Source organism: Lithohypha guttulata, assembly GCF_036872675.1.
Source record: "Lithohypha guttulata strain CCFEE 5908 chromosome Unknown scaffold_2, whole genome shotgun sequence".
In the NCBI taxonomy this organism is placed as follows: Eukaryota; Fungi; Ascomycota; class Eurotiomycetes; order Chaetothyriales; family Trichomeriaceae; genus Lithohypha; species Lithohypha guttulata.
In genome coordinates this window covers 74,764-99,574 of record NW_027042751.1, presented here as the reverse complement: position 1 = coordinate 99,574, position 24,811 = coordinate 74,764, and the positions used below count along the sequence as shown (strand labels likewise).

General features: G+C 49.0%; 10 protein-coding genes across 10 annotated transcripts; 7 read left to right on the top strand and 3 right to left on the bottom strand.

The window, feature by feature from the left end:
• Nucleotides 1–124: 124 nt before the first annotated feature.
• LTR64_002172 (uncharacterized protein) lies at nucleotides 125–647 on the top strand (the record flags this gene model as incomplete). Its single annotated transcript, XM_064896545.1, has 2 exons — nucleotides 125–285; nucleotides 380–647. The coding sequence occupies 2 exons, from the start codon at nucleotides 125–127 to the stop codon at nucleotides 645–647; spliced, it is 429 nt and encodes a 142-aa protein (XP_064755495.1).
• A 145-nt stretch (nucleotides 648–792) lies between these two features.
• LTR64_002171 (uncharacterized protein) lies at nucleotides 793–2,416 on the bottom strand (the record flags this gene model as incomplete). The annotated part of the gene is made up of 2 exons (XM_064896544.1): nucleotides 793–821; nucleotides 907–2,416. 2 exons carry the CDS (start codon nucleotides 2,414–2,416, stop codon nucleotides 793–795), a joined length of 1,539 nt encoding a protein of 512 aa, XP_064755494.1.
• An 849-nt stretch (nucleotides 2,417–3,265) lies between these two features.
• On the top strand, nucleotides 3,266–4,498 carry LTR64_002170 (uncharacterized protein; the record flags this gene model as incomplete). Its single annotated transcript, XM_064896543.1, has 1 exon — nucleotides 3,266–4,498. One exon carries the CDS (start codon nucleotides 3,266–3,268, stop codon nucleotides 4,496–4,498), a length of 1,233 nt encoding a protein of 410 aa, XP_064755493.1.
• A 3,365-nt stretch (nucleotides 4,499–7,863) lies between these two features.
• Nucleotides 7,864–8,829, top strand: MIC33 (putative mitochondrial 2-oxoglutarate/malate carrier protein; the record flags this gene model as incomplete). Its single annotated transcript, XM_064896542.1, has 1 exon — nucleotides 7,864–8,829. The coding sequence occupies one exon, from the start codon at nucleotides 7,864–7,866 to the stop codon at nucleotides 8,827–8,829; it is 966 nt and encodes a 321-aa protein (XP_064755492.1).
• A 668-nt stretch (nucleotides 8,830–9,497) lies between these two features.
• LTR64_002168 (uncharacterized protein) lies at nucleotides 9,498–13,058 on the top strand (the record flags this gene model as incomplete). The annotated part of the gene is made up of 1 exon (XM_064896541.1): nucleotides 9,498–13,058. One exon carries the CDS (start codon nucleotides 9,498–9,500, stop codon nucleotides 13,056–13,058), a length of 3,561 nt encoding a protein of 1,186 aa, XP_064755491.1.
• Nucleotides 13,059–13,240: 182 nt separating this feature from the next.
• Nucleotides 13,241–15,160, top strand: MET7 (Folylpolyglutamate synthetase; the record flags this gene model as incomplete). Its single annotated transcript, XM_064896540.1, has 1 exon — nucleotides 13,241–15,160. One exon carries the CDS (start codon nucleotides 13,241–13,243, stop codon nucleotides 15,158–15,160), a length of 1,920 nt encoding a protein of 639 aa, XP_064755490.1.
• A 1,115-nt stretch (nucleotides 15,161–16,275) lies between these two features.
• Nucleotides 16,276–16,847, bottom strand: LTR64_002166 (uncharacterized protein; the record flags this gene model as incomplete). The annotated part of the gene is made up of 2 exons (XM_064896539.1): nucleotides 16,276–16,544; nucleotides 16,622–16,847. The coding sequence occupies 2 exons, from the start codon at nucleotides 16,845–16,847 to the stop codon at nucleotides 16,276–16,278; spliced, it is 495 nt and encodes a 164-aa protein (XP_064755489.1).
• Nucleotides 16,848–17,469: 622 nt separating this feature from the next.
• Nucleotides 17,470–19,479, top strand: KEL3 (Kelch repeat-containing protein 3; the record flags this gene model as incomplete). Its single annotated transcript, XM_064896538.1, has 1 exon — nucleotides 17,470–19,479. One exon carries the CDS (start codon nucleotides 17,470–17,472, stop codon nucleotides 19,477–19,479), a length of 2,010 nt encoding a protein of 669 aa, XP_064755488.1.
• Nucleotides 19,480–19,714: 235 nt separating this feature from the next.
• On the bottom strand, nucleotides 19,715–20,845 carry LTR64_002164 (uncharacterized protein; the record flags this gene model as incomplete). The annotated part of the gene is made up of 1 exon (XM_064896537.1): nucleotides 19,715–20,845. The coding sequence occupies one exon, from the start codon at nucleotides 20,843–20,845 to the stop codon at nucleotides 19,715–19,717; it is 1,131 nt and encodes a 376-aa protein (XP_064755487.1).
• A 1,696-nt stretch (nucleotides 20,846–22,541) lies between these two features.
• Nucleotides 22,542–23,585, top strand: LTR64_002163 (uncharacterized protein; the record flags this gene model as incomplete). The annotated part of the gene is made up of 3 exons (XM_064896536.1): nucleotides 22,542–23,361; nucleotides 23,405–23,494; nucleotides 23,542–23,585. 3 exons carry the CDS (start codon nucleotides 22,542–22,544, stop codon nucleotides 23,583–23,585), a joined length of 954 nt encoding a protein of 317 aa, XP_064755486.1.
• Nucleotides 23,586–24,811: the final 1,226 nt, after the last annotated feature.

Below are 24,811 nucleotides of genomic sequence, written 5' to 3'. Positions count from 1 at the left end.
GAGAGTAAGCATGTTGTGTATAGCGGCTTTTTTTGCACTGCTCTTGTGGTGTGATGGAAAGCCTATAGGGAAATGGAGACATAGCATCATACCCAATGCTGTCATATCTGTAATGGTCGCGATCATGGATGCTACTTTGGGCCTTTCTTTGGCATCGGGATTCGGTCAACTGAAATGGACTCTCCTGAAGCGCAGAAAGCAAAACATTCAGACGATACAACGGCTAGACTCGGCTAGCAGAAGCACAATAGGCAGTATCTGCCTGCTCTTGTCGAAACACGACAGGTAAGCCATCTAACAAGCTTGTTTGCATTTACGGTCGTTCTGCTTGTTGCTCTTTTCTTGATGACCATTACATATCAAGCAAAACGTGTCGAAGAAGTATGCTCGCAGTGCTCTTTCACGGCCTCGATGACGATGCTCGCAGACAACTTGTATCGGAGTATATGAACGGCAAGCTGGAAAAAATCAGCCTGATGGAAAAGATTGCTGAAGCGCTAGAGGTGAGCTTGAGGACGAACAATAACCATGGAGGAACAGATTTGTCTGCAGCACGAACGGATCTCGAACGTCTCGAACCAGTCGACTGTAGCACTAATAAGGATTCCAGCTCAGAGAGCATCTACGACGAAAGGGCGAGGACATGATTATGGGGTAACGACGACGACGACTCAATGGCTTGACTTGTGCTAGACCCCTGCGCTGTAGGAAATGCCGGCCCAATTGGAAGCAGTGAAATGTCTCAAAGAGAAACTTTAGTAGTAGTTCTCTCTGCGGTCTAATGGCAATAGTTTAGAGGGCTTCACTCATGATTTGTTGCGCTGTAAAGATGATACAGCTCATCTTATACAGCTCGATGTGGAAGACGCCAGGTTTCATACGTAGTCCATATAGCCCATCACTTACCTCTACTTCTAAACAGCTCAAAAAGCTCGGGTAATGCTTCGTCGAGATCTGGATCGCTGAACTCCTCCCTAGCCTTCGTATCCTTGTTCTCGATCCCCCTCTCTATCTCTTCCTTGGTCGTTGTCGCAGATTGACGTGCCATCTTGTCCTTCTCTATCATCCTCTTCGCTTCCATTATCTCTTCCCAAGAGGTTGGAGTAATATCGACGATTTCGTACTGCATACGTCTTGCGACCCTGCCTGCTGGTGATCGAGCCTGAATCTGAACATTGGCCTTGAATATCTCTTTCGTTGTCGCTGACTTCTGTCTACGAGACATGAGATCTCTTGCGCTATATGGTATTTTGGAGATTGTGGTGATATTCGGTGGCTTATCTGGGAAGAAGCAGTCCGTAAAGACGACTCCCTGGCCTTGACCCATGCTGTTCGCGTAATTGATCTTGTTGACTGTGGCAAAGAGCTGGACGTTGATATCGTATTCTTGTTGTGATCGATCATGGGACTGCGCGACTCTCACTAGACGATGGAAATCAGCTGCGCGAAAACAGATGTGTTTGTGACGAGCTGCAAGATCATTATTGCCACTGGGTGGACAGGGATGCATGAAAGCTGGATATGGCGCACCATTAGGATGGCGATTTGGTGTAGGTGAGTTAGCCACGTCGTCAGTACTTGGAAGAGCTTGCAGGGATGCAGATGAGACTGTCGTCTGTGGTGTGGGCAGAGTAAATGGGTTGTCGTCGAAGATGGTATCGTCAAAGTCATTTTCAAAGCTAAGGCTGTCGTCTGACGAAAGCTCGATGACGGAGCGAGCTTTGAGGTTGTGCAGGACAATCGACTCATTAGCAACAGCATTGGACACCGGCGAAGCAGATGACTGCATCGTGGTTTCCAGTCTGTCATGCCCAGCATGCCTCGTCGCTGTTCTGTGCTGCGATTCTTCTCCAGAACAGTTCACTGATAGTTCTGTTACCTTGCCATATTCCCAACCATCAGCTGAGCGTTGTTCAGCAACCAATGACTTGAAAGCATGAACCACCGTCGAGGTATTTCTGCAGTGCCGACCAGATTCATTTTCGTCATTTAGAGAGACAGTATCTGTGATCGATGATATCTGAGCAAGAGGAAATTGCTTGGATGGTGTGACTTTCGCGTTGGACGTGGTCGTCATCGAGCAAGTGGATTTATCAATGCTGACCTCGCTGTCGATGCTCCTCTTGCGCTTTCGTGTTCTCTTTATTGGAGTCGAATCCTGTTCAGCTACTGCAACGACCTTCTTAGACTTCTTGGCTTTTGCTGAGGCAGCTCTCTGGGTCTTTGTCGATGCTGTCGTCCGTTTTTTCGGGACATTGGCCACGAGTCGTTCAGCGGCAGCGAGGATATTGATTCTGTACTTGCTAGCAGTGGAGAGCGGCTTCTGAATAACGATGTTGGTGGACTTGTTGGGGTCATCGTCTTGCTTGACGAGCTTCGTGCAACGGTTGCTGGAATTGATAGCTGTCCAGGCCATAGTGCATATAGTGGTTCAGTGGTGGAAGTTGGAACACGATTTTTGAGTGACAAGGACCAACATCGTGGGCTGCAACGAGAGTGCCGCTGCAGCTCGTGCATAGTGGTGGAGGCGCGTGGGCGATAAAACCAGAGAAGGAAGGCACGGTTCACAACAATGACCAGCAAAGGCGTGACGAGAAGGATTTTACCTCAGGCATCAGTACTGCCGTCGAGAGACTGGAAAATCTTTGTCATCACTAAACTAGATCGTGAGGAGCGCAACATTCTGCAGGAGACAAAAGTGACAAGCAAGTAAGCTCATTGTCACTACTCTCACAACGAATTCCATCCAAGTCCTTCACCTCTCCAGACGTGAGGGTTACAAACCGGTGTCCTCCCCGAAGCAGGTCACAGGCCAGTAGCTGATGTTAGAACACCCCTCTCGGAAATGTTAGTTGGTAAAGTCATCTCAGCGGTAAGAAATTGATGGTACACTGGCAGTAGAGGTCCAAGTGACCTAATCATACCAACAGGACCGTGATTAGAATGACGCGAACCTTGACATAGATTCTCGATGAGACGATAGATGGTGTCCTCCTGGGAGTACTGTAGTCCTAGCAACCATATCTGGGTGACGCGTTTTGTGCTCCTGCACCGGCACACTGGCACTCTGGCAAGTCTCTCAAACTACTGTGCAACGCGTCTTCTCGCGTCCTAGCGTGTAGTTACGTGTCATCATACCCCACTCTGCACCTTCCTGAGAATGGTTCTTTTGTTGACTGCGATTTAAGGTGATCGTCGTTGTCGATAGCGAGCTAGTTTTCTCAGGCATCTAGCACGTTCCCAAATCGTGACCCACCCTACCTCAATGTCCTACGCGATAGAAACGAAGAAGCGCAAATTTGATCGGCTCCTGGAATCGCTCACAGAAGGGTCCAGCCCATCGCAACAAGACGATAACCCGAACAATGCACGCAATAAAGTAACGGCCTCGAGACATAGCTCATTCGACTCGCTCAAAAGACGGCGCCTTGCCCAAAGTCTAGGAAGATCGACATCGAAGTCTTCTCTAATTAACAACTACCTTCCTTCTAGCAGAGCTGCATTCTTAGAAAGACTGGAAACCTACAGACACGTTACGAAATGGCACGTCCCTTCCACTGTATCAATCAATGCTGCTCAATGGGCCAAAAGAGGTTGGATCTGCGTCGATGTTGATACAGTTGCTTGTGGGTATTGCGGAGAGAGAGTAACTGTCGACCTGGATGTCAGTTCAAGACCTGTTGTGGGCGAGGATCAGGACGAGGAAACACGACAGTCTGGAATTCAGCAAGATGAGGCCGCTGACGATCTGGAGGTCGAAGTCTACGAAGCATTGGTCAACCGCTATGAAGAAATGATCACAACCTCACATTCCGGTACCTGTTCCTGGCGAAAAAGAGGCTGTGATGCCTCCATACAACGCATTGAAGGGCTGCTCAATGGTTCTACCACGGTCACGGCTACAAAAGCGAGGTTGCAAGGCATTATCGAGAAGATAGACGATATACCCACAGTGTCGGATCTACCTGCCTATAATGATTTACCACCACCTAATCTCGACAATTTACAAGAAGCTGGAGACAAAAACCCGCTGAAACTCGCAATGTGTGGGTGGCAATACAAAGAGCCTGATGTTATAGAGTGCAAGCACTGTCTCAGGTCACTGGGCTTGTGGTTGTATCGAGGTACATCTCCCACAGTCGAGAATTTGGACGCGGTCGATAGTCATCTTGATTACTGTCCATGGAGGTCTGCCGAGGCTCAAGATACCGAGATCGTGCTGCCTGCCAACGGATCTAATATTAGCAAGAAGATTAAATTACCGGGTTGGGCATTGGTTTATCATGCTTTCTTGAAACAGACAGTGAAAAGAAGAAGTGGTGGAGATGCGGAGTCTTGGTCAACTGCTCAGCCCGACGATGATCATGCCTTACGAGAACAGCAAACGCCTGAACAACGTGAGAGGAGGATGAAAGACCTCATGAGGCGAATCAAGGAGATCAAGAAACCATTCAACGTTAAAGGTCTTCTGAACAGGAAGGACACTGTGCGGACATAATCAAGGATGTTTCTGTAGCTGACAATGCTGATCTTCTTTTCCCTGCAAGCTGGCATCTAATTGGTGCTCTACATGCTTCGACGCAGTCGCATCTCTTGGCTGATAGGAACTTTCGATGCTAACCTCAATTCGGTAGGAACTTTACAGGCTAACTTGTTCTACCTGCAGCCTGATCAACAACATTTATAAAATACCACCACTTCCCCCCTCTTCGCTTCGGTCTCTCAGTGTCTCACACCTCAAATTTTATATTAACATCATGGTCACACCCAGATATACCCGCCGGCAACGGGAGATGATGCGCTCCACCATCGAAAAGCTCTATACCAACGATGACAGGAAGCTAGACAGTGTCATCGAGATAATGGCTCAACGATGCGGCTTCGAAGCTACCCGGAAGATGTACAAGACCTGGTTCAAGAGATGGTGATTAGAGAAATATCAAAAGCGTCCAGGTAGTCGGCCACGCCAGAAACAAATCAAGTGACTACAGTCCCCGAATTACACGGCGCGTGGCTTCAGAATGTACAACTCCACCATTGAAGACCTCAACACAGCACTCCAACATCCCGTGGTACTCAGAATCTACGAGATGTGCTGTGTCAACGCAAGTTTTTGTGCGTACTTTACCCAGCTACCAGCGGTTTGTGAAATAGATTTTACACACGAGCACATGGTGTACGAGGCTGCTTTGACAAGCATCTCTGAGACTCTGCTATTCACAGCCCAAAGATCTCGGTTTTTCTTCGTTGGCCCTTTTGCTGGTGAAGTAGACCGATGCGAGGTAGTGAGCCTTGGTGGCTGTGGCCACGCCTTCAAGCTGCGCACGAAACGGTCCGTCACGATGATTAGAGTGCCTGTTCAAGAATCTTACGTTACAAACAACAGCGTATGTCATTCGGCTTGCCCTTCACTGTCCAGAAGCACGACGCCGAGCACACACCTCGATGCCACTAACCGCTTGCTGGCTCAGACTGCTACATTGATAGAAGGGACTAGGATGCCGATACAGGCCATAAGTGTCTATTACCTCATCCTGCTGCCTGTTCTGAACGCACAAAGACTCTGGACTGCTATTGAGAATATCAGGAAGGCGTTGGTCACAGCGGGGGTATACGAGATGGACATGCTCGCAAAATTTGAGGGTTTAGTGCGCGATATACGGCCTGATCTGAACGTCCATGTCTGGTCCATGCCACCAAATCCGTACTCTCACAAAGCTAGTGCTATCAAGCGCTCGTGCAGACCCGTGTACAGTCGTTCTTTGCATGATTGACGGAATCTTCATCGGTCTCGACTCTCTCTTTAAACATTGAGGCTGATCGTGCTCTACTAGCTCGCAACAAAGTGTAACAATGTTCTCGAATGGCCGGGCCATTTGCGTGCATTTTGTCCAACATGCACGGTCATCATATTGTCATGAACCGAAGAACACAAGAACAGCTGTCCACGTCGGTATGCGAGCTGTCTTACCACTCGGATCCCGTACCTAGGCGGTATTTGTAACGGCCGGCCTCGCCTCAGCCGGCAAACAGCTACGGCTTCCTCTATTCCACCCTATACCGCAGTACGGCACCAGTTTCTTCCTTCCCGTCACGGTTCCTTCCATGATGAATCATAGCCTTCCTCAATCCTTAGTCACGACTACAATGCCGAGACTTAATTCCCTCTGACTAGCATCATAATCGTGTCCAGCAAGGCCTGCTGAAACAGCACGTGCTGCTCGGATCTGTGTAGGTCCGAGATGACCGCTGCCGTACGTTCGGGTCAATCCGGGAACTTGAGGCCGATGTTGATGGATATCGTAACGTTTAGGAAGCTAGTCTGAGTTCAGATTGGTGTGATTTAGAACACGCTGCTAGTAGTGGAGCTCTAGTGGCCTCTCGGATGATCCGTCGTGCTGACTGTGAAAGAAGTTAATGCCTGACGAATATCAGACCGTTGAGGTGGTGGAAGGGGAGGTTCAAGATGTCGTTATACACAGTCAGATGCACAACACAAGGGTCAAAGTAGAAGCCCAAGCAACCTATCTATTCGTTTGCCAAGTGTGCGCAAAGCAAAGCACAGGGACAAATACTCGGGCACGCTACCCCAGGTTTCGGGTACACCAGGGCTTGAATGTCGGCCTGGCGAGCCCTGGAAGGTTTACCCCACCTCGCCTAGAGTAATCGCACGTCATAGCTTCTTCGTACTGCCAGTGCGACAGAACAGCTTTGTCCTTGACCTGAGTTATGTGAATAGTCGTTGCGATATCTTAAGAGGTTGCATTGACACCGAGATCCAGCGAATGAAGAGTTAAAAGATCGGTGGGCACAGAGGCCGTCTGTTGGGTCATGTAGTGCTGATAGAGTTAGCTCAACGCTACGAAAGTAGCAATAAAACATGTGCGGCTTTTTGCAGTCGACGCTTCGTGTCCACAATGTATTCGGTCGTTGAGCTTCACATGCTAATTACAAAGGCAATCCGGCTTGAATTGGGAACATCGGCCTTCTATATCATTGGGCTCAATGTACACGGCAACCACTCCAGGCTGTGCCATGTAACGACTTTCGCTGCATCGCAAATCCACGTTCCGATTCGTGCTGATCATGCCCAATGCAGGACCCAGCCAATACCCCGCAGATAGCTCGCAGTCCAAGTTTACCGCAACTCGTCTTCACCTTGCACGAGATCCTGTCTCGATCGTGCTGCTCAAACTGCTCTTCCTTGAGTGGCTGCTGGCGGTTCGCACAAAGCCGACTTACACAAGCAGCTCTTGTCGTTGTTTGTGGCCCACCATTACGGGATGTTCTCTGTACTGGTTCGGGATTCTTATGCTTGTTGTTTCAGGCTGCTTGTGAGTGGTTAGTTTTGATAGCTTCGTCCGCGGCAGTCGATCCTTGTCAGCTGCTGCAGCTCCTCTTTCAACCTCACACCTTCAGTTAAGTACGAGGAGTAGACTCACGCACGTACGGCGTTCTCCTCACCGATCTTGCTGCCTTCGCGAATTGAATGTACAGAGGATATACCTGTTTGCTTATTGTGGTCCTTTCGTGAAGCGGAAACGTTGGTTGTGTAGCACGACGTTGAGCTTGGTCACAAACAACGACGACGACCACATCCACATTATCCCAACGCGCAAACAGGAGAGCTGATCTTGCTAAAGATACATTTCAGTTGATTCGGAGTAAGTTTGTCAAGTATCTTGACCATCAGTAAAGTGCAGTAGAGGTTGATTCAGGTAAGCCATGGTCTCTTCCGACCCATCGCTGACACGAAATGGGAGCGATCGCTTCCGTCCGTGGGTTTGTCGTAGCTAGGTCCCTTCAACTGACCTGCGCAGTTCCGAAGAGTCCCTCAAAATCCTTCCTTCACACGCCTCCGCTATGTCGGGCTCCATAGCTCGAGCCAAAGAAGGTGCTCGATCCGCCGCACAGAAAGTCGAAGCCGCAACGACAGAGGCTGTGCAAAATCCAGCAGCAGCCAAGAATGATTTCCTACACCTTCCAGCTGTACGAGCTGCCTTGCCGTTCGTCAATGGCGGTCTTGCCGGCATGTTCGCGACCATGTGCATCCAGCCTATCGATATGGTAAAAGTACGTATTCAGCTTGCAGGAGAGGGCTCAAGAGGTGGGGTGAAGCCATCACCTATTGGTGTGGCACGGGACATAATCGCACAGGGCAAGGTCCTTGATCTGTATACAGGCTTATCTGCAGGCTTGCTGAGACAGGCGGTGTACACAACTGCGAGACTGGGCTTCTTTGATACGTTCCAGAACATGTTGACTGCGAAGGCCGAAAAGACTGGGACAAGCGTGACATTCCTCGAGCGCAGTGCCGCTGGTCTGACGGCCGGTGGTCTGGCTGCCATGGTTGGTAATCCAGCTGATCTTGCGTTAATCAGAATGCAATCCGACGGCATGAGGCCGAGGGCTGAAAGAGCGAATTACAGATCCGTCTTTGACGCACTCAGTCGTATCGCCAAGAGTGAAGGTATTGGCGCACTTTGGGCAGGTGCTAGTCCAACAGTGATTCGAGCCATGGCTTTGAACTTCGGCCAGCTCACTTTCTTTGCAGAAAGCAAACAGCAACTCAAGGTTCGAGCACCGACGTTGTCAGAAGGTCAGCAAAGGTTTGGCGCATCCGCAATTGCTGGATTCTTCGCATCGTTCTTCTCGTTGCCATTCGACTTCATCAAGACGAGGTTGCAGAAGCAGTCGAGAGGTCCTGATGGAAAATACCCATATGCTGGATTTATGGATTGTGCTAGAAAGGTAATCAAAGATGAAGGATTGCTAAGGTTTTATCGTGGATTCGGAACTTACTACGTTCGAATTGCGCCTCATGCGTGAGTGCTGACCCTGCTCGATGACTCATGACACTGACTCGTGAACAGAATGATCACCCTGATAGTGGCAGATTACCTTAAACTGATAACAACCTGAGGTCTTAGTCAAGTGATGATTGCACATCTTGAGCATGTGGCAAGAGGACCTTCATCGAGCCAAGTCATAGGAGCCTAGGGTGAAAGGCAAATCAACGCGCTGTCAGGTCAGCTCAACGAAGAGAAAGCTTTAGATGTTCCGGTTGAAGGGGAGCCTGCCAGGTAAGTAGGCGCAAGTTTGGTCTTGCCCGCGAGCATTTTATCTCACTCAATGTCGATCTGAAGAAATACCCATCAGCGATTGCACATAGCAGCTTGTTGAACATTTCGTCTGCACATGAAAGTAGCAAGATGGAAGGTGGCTATATAGAAGATAAACCAACACATTGATGCTGATAAGCTTAACGAAAATGTTGAAGAGCTACTTTTCGAGGTACAACTTCCCTTCCTTTCCTCCAGCGGCGGAGTTGCTTCATTGAGTATAGCTATAAGAGGTAAGCTTGCCGCTACTGTTCCTGCCTTAGGCGCTTGCCCAAACTTTCCAACTTCGAAAGTGAGCGTTGCATTTATCGAATGCCACTTTGCTTGAGAGTGTATCTTCCATAGTGTGGCGCATAGACGCCTCACAACTTCTCAATGCCTATCACGCCAGCTGAGCTCCTTCTCAAAATCGTTCTTACAGGCACTCACACCCACTACGAAGCTCCAGGCTTGATCGACGACAAGAGACTCGAACACCTCCTCCTCTCAGGGAAGCAGATTCTATACAAGAGCCATCAAGAGGCTGAGGTCCGACAGAACTTGGGTTTTAGTGGGCAAATATGGACAGGTCTAGCTAAAGTCCTAAGCTTCGCTGTCCCAGTCCTCGAAGCGCACAGTTTTGCACCATTCATCGATCCAAAAGATCCCTACGATGCGGCGCATGCAATTATTAGTTCCTCAGATGTTATCGCCCACAATTACTTAAGCTTGATCAAGGACATCGAACGTTTGAACGATCTTACTACAATTGCTCGAAATCTCCTTGCGACAACCCGCCGAGCTCAAAACCTTGCAGCCGAAAAAGGGTTCGATCAGCAGATCCTAAAGCTCATCGATGTCTGTGTTCGAGTCGCTGCTCGGGGTTATGATGGACAGGCCGCCAAATCGATAGCTGCGGCTGGAGCCAATAACGGAACACCTGGGTCAAGTGCACCTATTGATAATGTGGGCGGCGACAGGTCAAGAGCCAAGTGGCAGAAGGTGGTTAATTTGTATAAGAGATTGTTGATCACATGTCTGCAATTCCTGCATAACTTTATCATGCACAATGAGCAGAGAAAACTTGTGCTCTGGCTGGATTTATTTGGCAGTAGCAGTCTCAAAGCGACTGAGAGGGAAGCACAACAGAGAGAGGTTGGCGAAGTGGAAGAGCAGATCAGCAGAGAGGCACAAATGAGGATAAATACTCAGGCCCAGCTGATTGAGAATGGTATGCATACTGACGTTGAAGAGCCGGAAGTAGAGGCGGTCGACATTCCCGAGTCTAGCCCTGAACCACAACCAGCGATACCTATGCCGCAGGATCAATATTCACAGCAAGATCTTACAGAAACCGGTCTTGGCTATAACATCGACGATGTTCATGCTCTCTTCGACCTTATGAGCGCCGAACGAGTACTGGATGATACCGAGAAAGAGAAGAAGAGAATGCTGATGGATAAGATCAGGACCGATCTCGAACGCATGTCAGGTCTCACAGCGACTCAGTTGGACAACAACCCAGATATACTACTTCGGGCAGGTGCGGCACTTCGAGAACATCTAGCGCTTCGTGACTTCAGTGCTAGGAACGCTGCACGTATGCCTGCAATTCCAACACGACGATCTGCTGCAGGAAAAACGACAAGGATGGGTACTCTGCCAACTCTCGCAAACTATGTCAATCCAGCAAATGTGGCTGAACAGGAAATCACTGAAGACGATCTAGTCATGCCACGCAGTGCGGAGAGTGCAGCTGAAACTCTACAAGAGGCTAAGGATGAGCTTATGAGTCGACTGACTGACGATCGTAGTATCGTGGCTGATGGAGGTTGGGACGTTGAGGTCGATGAGGATGGGAACATCCTAGAAGCAGAACTAGAACCTGAACTTGAGGGCGAGGAAGGTGGTATGCTGGAAGAAGATGTCGTTGATGAAGGAGAAGAAGAATACGATGATGAGGACGATGATCAGGACGAATTCGACTCTCGACGTATTGGCGACCAGGAACGTGGTTTACTTACCGATGTCCCACTTGTGCTTGGCCCAACTGAAATTGAAGCGCTGCCAATGATCATTCAGGCCGGAATAGTTGAGAACTTCGGCATGAAGAACCAGTATCGCGACACTATTGAACGACAAGGTGCACGAAACATGCAGGCCGTGCGTTGTCACATTCTTCTGGCTCAAGAAGCCGGCCGTAATGTCCTGAGGGAGCTACTTATCTTTATTGCAGCATGGGACTTACCAGACGATGAATTCTACTTTAGGATGATGGTACAGATTATGGAAGCTATCCTCAAGAATGGACTGATGTCCCATGCATACTCTGATTTTGGCCAGGCTAAGGATATCATCTCTCCAGCTCAGGCAGTTGTTATCAAGATCCTTACGCACATCTTTCGGACAAAGTATAGTCCTACGCATGACGAGCGCGACGAGCACGACATGCCTGTTCGACAGAATCGACGAGGACAGAAACTTCGAATTCCAGCACCTATCAGTCGTGTTGATCTGCTTACTGTCAGATACATCTTCACTGTTTTCCGTGGGAATATCATTCCAGAGACGTGTGCTCTTATCTATCTGCAAGGTCAAATACTCAAAGTGCAAGCTCAAGCTCGTGCCCAAAACCAACCGTCCGCTTTCGATCCCTATGGTAATGGTGGCGAAGACTTTCCTCTGAATCTATGGGATATGGAAAGAGTTTACGAAGGCGTCTATCAGTTCCTTGAATTTTTCGCTGTCCTGACCGAGAACAATGACTGGAAAAGAGTGCTTGTCCGCTGGGAAATTGTATATGATTTGGTCACTCTCCTTGGTGAACTTGAGGTTGGTATTCCTAAAGCGCCGCTCGACCTCCGCAGCAATCAAGATCTTCCAGTCCACGGCCGTGCACCTCCCCGCTCGACTGAACGCCCTGGGTTCCGCGACCAAGACAAGCAAAGGAGTTCTGCTGATCAAGATCCAAGTACGTTCGAATGGCGCAACCTCAAAAAATTGATTGTGTTGGTGCTATCAAGCCTTGTCTGGCGTTCGCGCACAGTACAGGATCAGATCAGAGAGTATGGTGGCGTCCCTACTATTCTGTCCTGTACTGTCTACGATGGCCACAATCCATATATCAAGGAACACGCCGTCATGTGTTTGAAGTTCTTACTAGAGGGCAATGCTGAGAACCAAGCTATCGTGCGTGAGCTTGAAGCACAAGGCGTGGCAAATAACAATCAGCTACAAGCTCAATTTGGTGTCACCGCCGACGTGCACGGCGGGAAGGTTCGAGTCGAACAACGGCAGAGAGGCCAGCGAAGTGAAGCAGCAGAAGATCTTGAACGCGCATACCATGCTGCGCTGATCAGGGATGAAGCAAGGGCGCGAATGGGTAGCCCCGTTCAACAGCACGGAAGGAGGGCAAGTGACTCGATTGCTACTGCTGCCGCCAGCATTTCCTCCATCGCAACAGCACCAATGTCCACAGCTGAGAAGCTGGACGCAATGCGGGAGAGATTTAATAGGCTCGATATAGCCAGTTTTACACAGGGACTACCAATCCGGACACAAGATGCACAAAGACAAAGGTTCGGTATGCGCGATGTCAGCATACCGACTGCCGAGCCTATTCGTACAGCTCACGTACACCAGCAGTACCAGACGCAGCATCCACAGCCTGTGAGTGTTGATGCGAATGACATGTTTGTTGAGGAAGGTGAAGCCAGTGGCGACGGTTTGTACATCAGAGAACTGGATGACAATGAGGGGCAGATCCTTGCGGAGCAGGAAGACGATGGAGTGCAACGTTATGTGGAAGAGGAAGATGATGACAAGACAGAAGAGTTAAGTGATACCGAAATTGAGATGAGAATGGAAGAGGTAAGAAAGAGTAACAAGGAGATTAGAGAGAGGATTGCGGCTGCAGGTGGGCTGGATCATGTTTGGGATGTGGGCGCATTGATATAGGGAGAGAACTGGCAATTGGGCCGATATTCTTATGCTAAATATTGAGTGAAATAGTATGGTGTAGTATTAGCCAGTCCAGAAGTGGAACCCGCCTTACTGGCAGCGAATCTTCGCTTTTGGCACTTATGTTCCTCCCACCAAAGCCGTCGCTTTGGACACCCTCGTGAACTTGAATTGTTGATATGCCTCGCATTTATACGAGCGACAAGATCAATTGCAGTGATAGATATGTGTACGAGCCATTGAAGGCGCCCGCATCAGAGATTCGATTTCTCCAGCTGCATCTTCAACGCACGCCAATAAACTGGCATGATGATTTGACCACCCGTAGCGAATCGACCTTCAACGTTTCCCTCACAACGACTGGTTGCGACAGTGACGCTGGTATAGATCTACCTGTCTACCACGCACTTTCGTATACCTGGGGTGATGCCAATGATGTATTGCCGTTGGTCTGCGATGGCAAGATCAAAGAGGTCACCCGAAATCTGTGGGAATTCCTACTACAAATCTGGGAGCGTGTACACGGTCGTCTGAGAGAAGACACTTTCTGCAGCATCATTCCATTCGATAACCTATTATGGATTGATGCTATCTGTATCAACCAGGAGGACCTCGTTGAGAAGAGTCAGCAAGTTCAGCAAATGGCTCAAATCTACAGTAGCGCTGCAAGAGTCATTGTATGGCTTGGATCTCATGACGGTTTTGCTGAGGATGCTCAAGAAGTCATAGTGCCGCTTGATACTCGAGGCACTTTCGATTACGATCCGTGTCCGCCACGACCTGATTCACGCATGACTATGCTCGTTGATCTTGACGCAAAGTGGGAGTCAAAAGTGGATCGGGAAGAGACGCTCGAGATCTTGGATACCATCATGGAGGCATTTTCTCAAAGTGATTGGAAGTCTTTCGACGCGTTTGTTGCTCTCATGAATTTGCCTTATTGGGAACGAGCATGGGTAGTGCAGGAGGTCGCTTTGGCTAATCACAATGAAGCCTTAGTCTTGATCGGCAGCCAAGTGTGGGCGTGGGCAACACTTGTCAATGCCGCTCATACGCTGATGGTCATCATGTACCTAATCAATCATGAGAAAGATTGGGAGACAGCCTCGAAATGGCCGAAAGACAGGATAGCGACGTTACGCAGTCAGTCTGTTAGACTTGATCGATTTACGGCGGACGCGATGTCAGAAGATCGGCCGTTATCAGAATACATCCCTAGCGCTATCTTCCGAGAGATGAAAGCGAGTCTGCTGGTTGATCATATCTATTCACTTCTCTCCCTAGCGAGTGATCGGCAAACTTGTGGTATCATTCCAGATTACAACAAAGCAGTCGCAGAGGTATATCAAGACGTCACATACTACCTCTTACGAACGACCGGAGCTAAAGCGCTCGCATCATGCGAAATCTGTCGTGCAGAAAAGCTCAACTTGCCATCCTGGGTGACAAACTTTGCGGAACATGGTGTCTGGACTCTGAACATCCCACGAGTCGACATCAACAAAATGCGTATCTATGCTGCTGGTGGTCCCCGCAAAGATTTCACATATCGCATTGATGGACAGTCTCTAGCTTTACGCGGCCGCAGAGTCGACACGATCTGTCATTTTGCTGACATACTCCCCAGCGAGAAATTTCACGCCACTCAGTGGCTTCGCAATTTCCAGGCTTTCGTAGAGGAAGCGGTGCAGAGTCATGGGACGACGATAGAGAATGCATGGCGAGTTCCCATCGCTGACCAAATAGACACCGAGCAGATTCGTGCTACCAAGGACGTTTCAGAAGCTTACAATGAGCTTGTCGAGCATGACGGCATAGTGATATTGTCTCATTCTGCGGTCGCATATGCTTGGGCCGTACAACTTTGGGGTCGATGCCATTCACCTTTCGTTACTCAAAAAGGTTATTTGGGACTCGGACGTCCATGTGCGCGTAAGGGTGATGTCTTGTGGGTCTCCAGTGGTGCTGATACACCCCTGATCTTGCGCGAGAACGAAGAAGGCAATTTTCAAATCGTGGCCGAGGCATACCTGCAAGATTTCATGGACGGAGAGGTTCTTATCAGTGATGGCATAGAAGAGGAGATTGTCGTGGTATGAGCGATACAGGGTGCTGACATTTAATGACCGAGGCAAATGCATCACCATCCCAGCCTATATCAGTCGATCAGATGACTTGATCCGTGTGGCCTAAATATTCGAAGAACGAGATCGCGATATAATACTCTGGAGGTAATGGATGACGGCTCTGGCTCCTGAAGCGCGGACGGAGGCGCAGCAACGATATGCAGAGCTTGAAATTATATCTGGGCGGTCAGTCAAAAGGTTTTAAAGATCTCACAACGCTGCCCTGGACTACGAACACCGTTCGGCAACATCAATCAGTCCCGGACTCAGTACCTCAACGGATACCACGAGCGGTTGAGGTATACTATGGCTGGCGAGTGAGCCAGAAGGTCTCGGAATCGTGATTGCAGATTGCGGGTAACCGTTATGGACCCCTTTGTGTCCCACAGCCGTCCTGTCATACCAAGAAGAGCTGTCATCTTCCTGGTAAGAACATCTTTTCTTAAGTACAACCCTTCATCCGTGTCAAGGGTATTGCATTTTTCCTCTATAAAGTTCTCCTCCTATATGAATCGTACTATATCAGGCGGTCCACACAGACTTCTGCCCGAAATAAACGCTTGCTGATGTTGAATCATTGTCCCATCCCCATGCCATGAGCTCGTTGAAGAACGTTGACAACCACTTCCAGTACCGTAATTCCACTTGTATACTTGCTCGTTCCTCTATCGTGTTGATCAGCCACTGACTAAGAGATCCTGAGGCTAAGGCACTGGTTAGAACGTCGGACGGTTGCAACCTAATAACTTGAGGAAGTTTGGAAGCCCAAGCGCGATCTTGTGCGACATCGATGTATGATGCTTGGCAGCCATTGCAGTAGCACAGTCTACCAAAACACGCAATCGCCGATGACGCACGAGATCTTGCTCGGACCACTGGCGTCATGGCATTGTGTTCTACATTCGGTGGCAGGCATCAGTGTACATAGCGGCGCCATGCTGGCTTGTGATGTAAAGACCATGACTCTACGCCACAAGCCGATATGGCGATCACATGGCAGCTGGGGATTGCCACCGGGTGCACATCACACTGCCATGGCGTCACTGGTCCTGTAATCGTTAGCCCAAAAGATGAGTGTAGTCAGCTCTTCAAGGTAAAGGAGAGAGATGGTACGTTACCGCAATCAGGGACTCATGCTCATCAAGTCCAAAGGCTGCAATTGCCTTTGCTAGCCCATCATCGCCAGCATCACAGTACGCTGCACCAATTAGAGCTTCGACGGTCGTTGCTAACATCTTATCGGAGATGCGGACGGTGCCGGGATTATCGATGATACATTCCTTTAAGCTCTTGTTGAGACCAATCCGAGCCAGATTGGTGTTTCTAACTAGCGTTTGTTCAGCATCGGCCCATTGACCTGGACCGGTCAGATTGATACTGCGGATCTTGGTGTCTAAGAGAGTCCTCCTCTTCCTTTCCAAGGATCACACCTACCCTTGACTCGACCACTATGATACCATTTCTTGCACAGATAAGACTTCAGGACTGTATCGCCGAGAACAGCAAGTCGGTCGTTCTTGTTGACTTTCAGGGACTGTTCGTTCCATGGAAGCATATTGCCGGACATCTGCAGTGCCTCGAGGCACAGTAGTTTGTTGGAAAATGTGATATTCAACATCGCTTCACACTTTGCGACTTTTTGGGCATAAAGAGAAGGCATATTGAGTACGAGAGGTTTGGTGATAGTATTTGGGTGGACAAGAATAAACAGAGTGAGGAGAACACAGGAAGATGCCAATTGTAGCATGCAGAGGCTCATTTATGCCTGTTCGTCAAGCGAATATGCAAGCCCCGCTTGCCACGTCGCAACAGCGTGGACATGGTACAGTAATTGCGGCTGAGGGTTTCACGTGTCAGACATGAACAACTTGGAATAATTTGTGTATCAGTTCGCGAAAGAAATATTTGCCTTCTAGAGAGCTGATCGAAACCAAGTCAACATGAAGAGGAGAGGAAATGTCCTCCTCCATCTCCGAAGCAATTTCTACTTCGCCCCATCCAATTCTGAAGCGCAAGATGAAGCCGATTTGTTGGATGGAGTTGTCTACCACGACGGCATCTCCACTAGACAGCTCAACTTCATATGTCCTGTCCCTCTTTTCGTCCGCCGCCGTAATTGGACATCCACGAAAAAGAGGCAACTTTCTTACTGGTCACGATTCATCCATCAATGTCTCGGTTTTTGTTACTTTTCATTCGGGCAACTCACACATCAAAAAACCTGATCGTTCATTGGACGCCCGCACACCGGCACATCGGACTTTTCTTTCACCACTACGTGTATGGCGAAGGACAAAAAGAAGAAATCAGCTGAGCAGAAGGCTGCAAAAGCCGCTAAGCAGACCAAGAAGACTTCGAAAGGTGAAAAGAAAGTCAAGGCCAAGAGTGCCGATGCCGACAGTGATGACGAAAACGTCGACCTCGATGCAGTCCTTGCAGCATATGCTGATCAACAAGCAAAGTTCTTGAAGGTTACAGAACAGCTATGCGAACCGCCTTCGTCGCGATCGAGCGCTACATTCATTGCATCTCCCTCGAATCGCAATGAGCTGTTCTTGTATGGTGGCGAGTATTACGACGGCGTCACAGGCACTGCTCAATTCTACAATGATCTGTTCGTTTATCAGATCAATCAAGGTGAATGGCGACATGTGACTTCGCCAAACAGTCCTTTGCCTCGATCCGGTCATGCCTGGTGTCGTGGCGGCAATACTGGGGGTATCTACCTTTTTGGCGGTGAATTCAGCAGTCCGAAGCAAGGCACATTCTATCACTACAACGATTTCTGGTATTTGGATCCTGACACAAGAGAGTGGACGAGACTCGAATCAAAAGGGAAGAATAAGTCTCCTCCTGCACGAAGTGGCCATCGCATGACTTATTGGAAGAACTTCGTCTTGCTGTTTGGTGGATTTCAGGATACAAGTCAGCAGACAAGGTATCTACAAGACGTGTGGATATACGATATTCGTGAGAATATCTGGCATGAGTTCAAATTGCCTCCTGCAAGTCAAAAGCCCGATGCTAGATCGTCTTTCAGTTGGTTACCACATGAATCTGGCGCGGTGCTATTTGGCGGATACTCGCGTGTTAAAGCCACAATCGGAGTGAAAGGACAGCAGAAGCAGGGTAAGACTGGTCCTCAGAGGAACGTGCTTAAGCCTATGATACATGAAGACTCGTGGTTTCTGAGAGTCAGCCTACCCGCTGGGGAGGTACCGTCAGGAACGTGCCCGACACTGCGTTGGGAGAGACGAAAAAAGCCTGCAAATGCGGTAAGTCCAGCACGAGCTGGTATCACTATGGCATACCACAAGGGTCGTGGTGTTTTTTTTGGTGGTGTCCATGACAAGGAGGATACTGAGGAGAGTATCGACTCGGAGTTCTTTAGGGAACTTTTCGTGTACAACATCGATCGAAACAGAATGTTCCCTGTAACACTGAGAAGACCGAGGGCTAGCGCTAAGGTTAAAGCTGCAGCACAAAGAGTTCGCAACAGAGGCAAAGCTGATGAAGAGGAGCTGCTAAAGAACCTGGCCGCTTTGGAAACGAAGGGCAAGATCGGCGAGGATGATGATGAAGAAATGATTGTCGATAAGCAAGAGGACGAAGAGGATATCGACAAGAAGCAATACCCTCTAAAGTTTGAATTCCCACATCCGCGGTTCAATGCTCTCCTGGCTGTCCAGGAAGATACGTTGTTCCTCTATGGTGGCACGTTTGAGCGTAAGGATGTCGAAGTCACATTCTCAGATCTTTATGCTATTGACCTCAACAAGCTAGATGGTGTGAAGGAGCTATACTACGTCGAGCCAGTGAACATGAACGCGGTCCTGGATGAGAGTGAAGAAGAAGTCGACGACGATGACATGGATGTGGACGAGGACGATTCCGAAGCATCTGAAGCAGAAGAGATCTCCTCAGTTGTTGAATCAGTCGCAAACACAGAGATCACTGAAGCTTCTTCTGTCAGTGTAGAGCCTCCAGAAGTCGAAACGGAGAAGCTCGCCTCCCAAGACCCAAGACCATTTCCACGGCCATTTGAAAGCCGAGCCGAGTTTTTCCGAAGAACGACAAACGAATGGCAGAAATATGTGCTTGACTACGTTCGAGATGCGGCATTGCTATCAATCAAAGAGCTGCGTGAGAAGGCTTTTCAACAAGCAGAAGAGCGATGGTGGGATTGCAGAGAGGAGGTGCAAGCACTCGAAGATGAGCAAGAAGCTGCCGGAATTGGTGATGTGGTTAGTCTTGCTGATCGCGAGGTCGGTGGAGGTGGTAGGCGGCGGTAGGACTACACGATGCGAAGTGACGGGACAGCAGAAGGGAGCGGAGCATGGGGTGCAGCAAGTTCAGGTCGCCATGGTTCTAGGTCTTCGTATGTGGAAGTTTGGCTGGAAGTTGCCACTATCTTCACCATCGACCCGAAATGACGAATACATTCCCTCGATCAATATACAACACTATCACTGTCTGACCCTGACTGAATGCCCTCAAGATCATTGTACCTTAGAAAAGCGGCCACGTCTATACTCGCATGTTCAGTGCCGCAATACTCCTTCTTACACGCGTCTTCACATCGTTCCATCTGCTCCATTGATGCCAACCATGAGAACCATTCTGGTCGCTGTCGTCTGCGATCTCAGCGTTGTCATCATCGCCCCCATTGATTGTACTCTCCTCGTCCGCTTCGGCATCAACCTCAGAGCTATCGCCAGAATCACCAGTCCAGCCACTCGTAGACGAGGGTTCCTTTGAGTTTGCGCTCGAGTCAGAAGTATCGACGGTGGAAGTGGTCATATTGCTGGTCTTGCTGGTGCTTGTAGATTCGGAATTCACAAGTACATCAGTACCCACGGTTGAGCTCGAGCCACTTGCGAACGCTGAATTGACGCCACTGCTGCTACCGGAGGATGATTTGCTTGTGGCATTACCACTGCTCCCTCCAGAACCATAAACAGAAGGACCGTATTCTGTGAAGGTGAATGATTCATAGATGTTGACATTCATTGCAGACGTCGACATGTCGATATAGCCGGGAATTGTCGTGGTATTCGAGGGCGCCGCAGACCCTGAACCAGAAAGCTGGACCTGCGCACACCCAACATAGAATTGTGGTTCTCCGACATTCTGCAGTGCCAGCACTTCAGAACGTATGAGATATGATCCGGCAGCGAGATAAGTGGGTACATTGGTTGTCACTAGTCCATTGTTGGCATTCATGTGGTCTGTACCCCATTGTCCTGTTGTGCTATCATAACCGTCCCAGTATATCTTGAACCAACCACCTCCAGCCACCTGGTCAGATTGGCTGTTGATCTTCTTCATGTAGATGGCCGTGTTGCCTTTGTGAGAGACATCGATCGCACCAGGTTGAGAGGCATCTGGCCACATTCGGTGTTCGAGAGAGATCTGATCGCCGGCATTGAGAGAGCAGATGCTAGGATTTGGGATTGTGCCGTCAATGCCGCATGCCATCTCAGAGCCTGTCAGTGAAGGCAAGAAGTTCGTGGTTGTGCCAGGGTTCTGGTCTTGACGGATACAGACACCATCGCCCTGAGATCGACCATTGATGTGCAAGGTCGTGAAGCGAGTGTGTGCTGATGTGACGGAGAGTAAAGAAGCAAAAGCAAGGGCTGGATAAGCGAATGACTTCATGTTGCGTTGATGTGTTTTGTGGAAAACTGCAGAAGGGGCGAATGAGCGACTAGTTCGAATTGTGGATCTTGGTTTGAGGGAATTGGTGAGGTCGCAGACCTGTGAAACGGGAAAAGAGAATGTAGAGAACAAATTCGGCACGCTGAGATGTAAGATTTCCAGTGACGGACATTCTAAGGAGCCACGTTGATATAGGTCATCTCGTGGGCTCAAGGGGCGCATCGTTGGCATCCTGGAGGGCGCCCCTGATGCTGTACTCAAGGACGCCAGGAAGAGATGAACAAGATGTTCTTGCAGCACGTTTCATAGTGATACAGAGGATGACATGATTTCAGAAAGGTGGAAACCGTGTTTGCGGAACCGTGCCTTTGACATGGAGAATCTTTTGCCAAGATCCTCAGGGAGAAGATTGATGATTGGGTACCGGACACAACTGAAACAAGATGAAGAATTCTAGGTGTACCAGACTTTGTGAAAACCATATTCGAATGAGGGATACTCCTAGGGTTGCAGTCAACGCGATCTTGCTGTGCTACGCATACACTTTTCCAGCTCGAGTACTTCGTCGTTGAGTAAGGTCAAGGCAAGGCAGTTTCATCCTGCTCAGGACGACGAGACCACGAGACGATCTTACGAATCCCAAAATTATCAAACCTGGCTTCCGGCAGAAATCGATCATACATTTCGTGTGACTTCAGTAGGCTGCTCTGTGCTTCAAGCACGTTTGCACTACTATTCAGGCTGTGATAAAGGTGATGTGAGCCTCATCACATCTTCCCAGATGACGATAGGTGGTCGATGTACTGGTGTACCGCGGTCGTAACACTGCACCAGTGATGAAGCTCAAGGTCATACTTGTCGTCTTGTCAGGAAGGTATACGAAATTCACGTTATTTTATCAACGCCCTGCCATGCTCTGCAAGTCGGCATCAGGTCTTATAAAAACTCAACAGATTTGCCTGAGTCAACAGCACCTCGAATAAGGCTATCATGCCGATTGTGACTGTGAGGAAAGAGCTGGTGCCTTAGGCAAATCTACTGAGCTTTTGCACGACCTGGTAGCGGCTGTAGGTAAACACTAGCGCGCCTGACGTGTAGTTCACGTGACTGAACACTTTGCCCACTGAGAAAGATAGAAAACGTGGAACAAAGAGCAACTTTGCTATGTATCGTGTTGCGGGGCGTAACTCCCACGTCTAGCCCTTTTTGTCTTTTCAAGACCGGAGATCAACTTGTCATCCTTCATACCACACGTAATGTAGCTCAATACACAATATCCACTGTTCTTCTTCTTTCAGTGTTGAGCGGTGTGAAAGGAATAAGTTCGTTAGCCGCCTTGAAAAGACGCGTGAACGCTTTAGTAATGCTAGGTGCTGAAGTTGCGCTCCGCACTACTTAGCACCTTCGGAGTCACTTCCATAGCACGCATGTGGCGTATGATATTGCTCCTAAAACTGCCTCTTGAGAATCTGTGGACATGGAATTTAGTCAGACATACATGACGACACCTCGTATGGACGGATTTCTCACTTCCATTCCTAACCACGTCCTGGCTAGCAAAAATGTCGGGGCCACGCCCATAATTTTTCCGCGATAGCCTGGACTCGCATGTTCTTGGCAATGGTCGATCTGACAATATCCTGATAGCACATATTGTTGCTCGCAGAGCATTGTACTTCGATCACTCGATCTAGCCATGCTGTTCAGACAAACTCTGGCTCTAGTGCCCCCCCTGCTTGCTCTTTCGTCTCCGACGATTGAGAGCAACCTACACGCTAGACAAGCATACTCTCTAGTAGGAACAGGCTTCGACAATGACACGAAAATCCTGGGCAATTACTACAATTATTGGTCAGTACTGGCAAATGGCACTGTCGATTTGACTCGAAGCAACACTGTACCAGTCACAACGCCAAAGACCCTGCCAATGTGGGGATCTCGTCCCGAGATCATCATCGAGCCAACTAGGTCAGCACTGGTGATCATTGACATGCAGAATTACTTCCTACATCCTCAGCTCTCTCCCAACGCTACAGCTGGACGTGCTGCTGTTGCGCCAACAGTAAATACGATCAATGGCTTTCGAGCGAATGGCATGAAAGTGCTCTGGACTAATTGGGGCCTGACCGGATATGATCGGCTGACTATTCCACCTGCTTTCCTCTCAAGTTTCAGTGCAAACGGTTTCAACACAATGGGTAGTAATTTGAACACGCAAACCTTCGGCGGCGACATGGGCACGATTGTAGAGAACGGCACAATCATCAATGTCGGCAGGAAGTTGTTCAGAGGAGCCTGGAACGCAGAGCCTTACGGCGTGTTGAAGACAATGAAGGATGAGGGATTGGCTGCTGGTACTGATCTGTATTTCAACAAGAATAGGTTCAGTGGTCTGTGGGGTCCACAGACTCCTCTTGGTCTCTGGTTGCAGGAGAACGAGATCACTACTTTATTCTTTGGAGGTGTCAATACCGATCAGTGTGTCTGGGGAACGCTGATAGATGCTTATTTTAAAGGTGAATCAAATTATCCGAAGCCAGTAATGTACTAATGGGATAGGTTATGATGTGGTCTTTGTCGATGACATATGTGGGACAACAAGCCCCCAGTTTGCCACTGATATGTGTCGTTATAATGCCGATCTCAATGGTAAGTCGTGATGAGCCTTCAGTTATTGATCAGACTAACGTGGTCAGGTTTCCTCGGAAACAGCTCTGACATATTGGCTGCACTATCATAGTCAGAAGTAATTCAGACGTATATACCAATCTAAACACACTCTGAATGAGAGCTGAGAGAAGATCCCTCGTTTCTTCGTTATTCTACGAACCACCTGTGCTCGCTTTCCACTCACTTTCTCCAACCTCTTCCTTCCAGTTTGTTACACCCAGGCTAATCGCTAGATGCATCATCACACTTCCTTCTGCAGCACCATGCCAATGCTCAGTGCCAGCTTCACATACTACTACGTCACCAGTTCGAATCTGTCTTGGTTTCCCCCCTCGGTCACAGATCCACCCAGACCCCATCTTGACCTCGAGTATCTGTCCAACTTCATGGGTGTGCCAATATGTGCGTGAAGATGGGGTGAAGAAGACGTGGTTGAGCATGATTTTGCCAGGGTCAGAGGTTGAACTACGTGTATAGTCTGTAAGTTGCAAGGGCATTCTGGTTGATAACGGAACTTACGTTGCGCTCTTGCTTGGTGTGGTTGTAGATATACTGTCCATGTACACTGTGCCTGTGAAGGTACCAGTGGCTACTCGTGACGACGGAGCGGACGACAAGGCGGCCGCCGTTGAGTTGGGAATGATTGTGGAGGGCATGATCGACAGATAAATTGTGCTATACTACCAGAGCCGTGTACTGAGCGATCACTACTTCGGAAAGGTGTTACTAAAAGTAATCCTGTGTTGATAAAGATCTCTATTTAGCTGTCGCATGATACCCGCTCCTCTCTCACTGACATTGATCCCACCCATGCCCACCATCACAGCTCCACAATCCAGCTTCTCCAACCCTTCTTGGAGAAGCGACACCGCCACAGTTCCTTGTTCAAGTCAGCAAAGGTGTCGGAGGCACGCCTGTAAATGAAAATGCTGACGAGACGGGAGTTCAAACCGTGTTCAGCCACAGTCTTATGGAACTTCTGAGCGGTATCACCGACATCCTCCACATGTATCTGGTTTCCTCAAGTTCATCTAGATATTCCGAGATGAACTCGTCAGATTCTATGGTCTTCTTCGTGGTTCAATCTTGAGTGAGTAGCTCTATACTTGCAAGATCAACGGCAGACTACTAGTAAAGACCCATAGTCGTGCGTAGTAGAGATTGACCAATACCACGAACAGTATGATCAGTAACAGTAGAATCGCGCAAGCTCCGAGGTCTTTACGACCTTTGCTTCGATGGCTATTTCTCCGGTTCGATAACAACGTATCAAGGCTTGGGACCGGAAGATGTTCA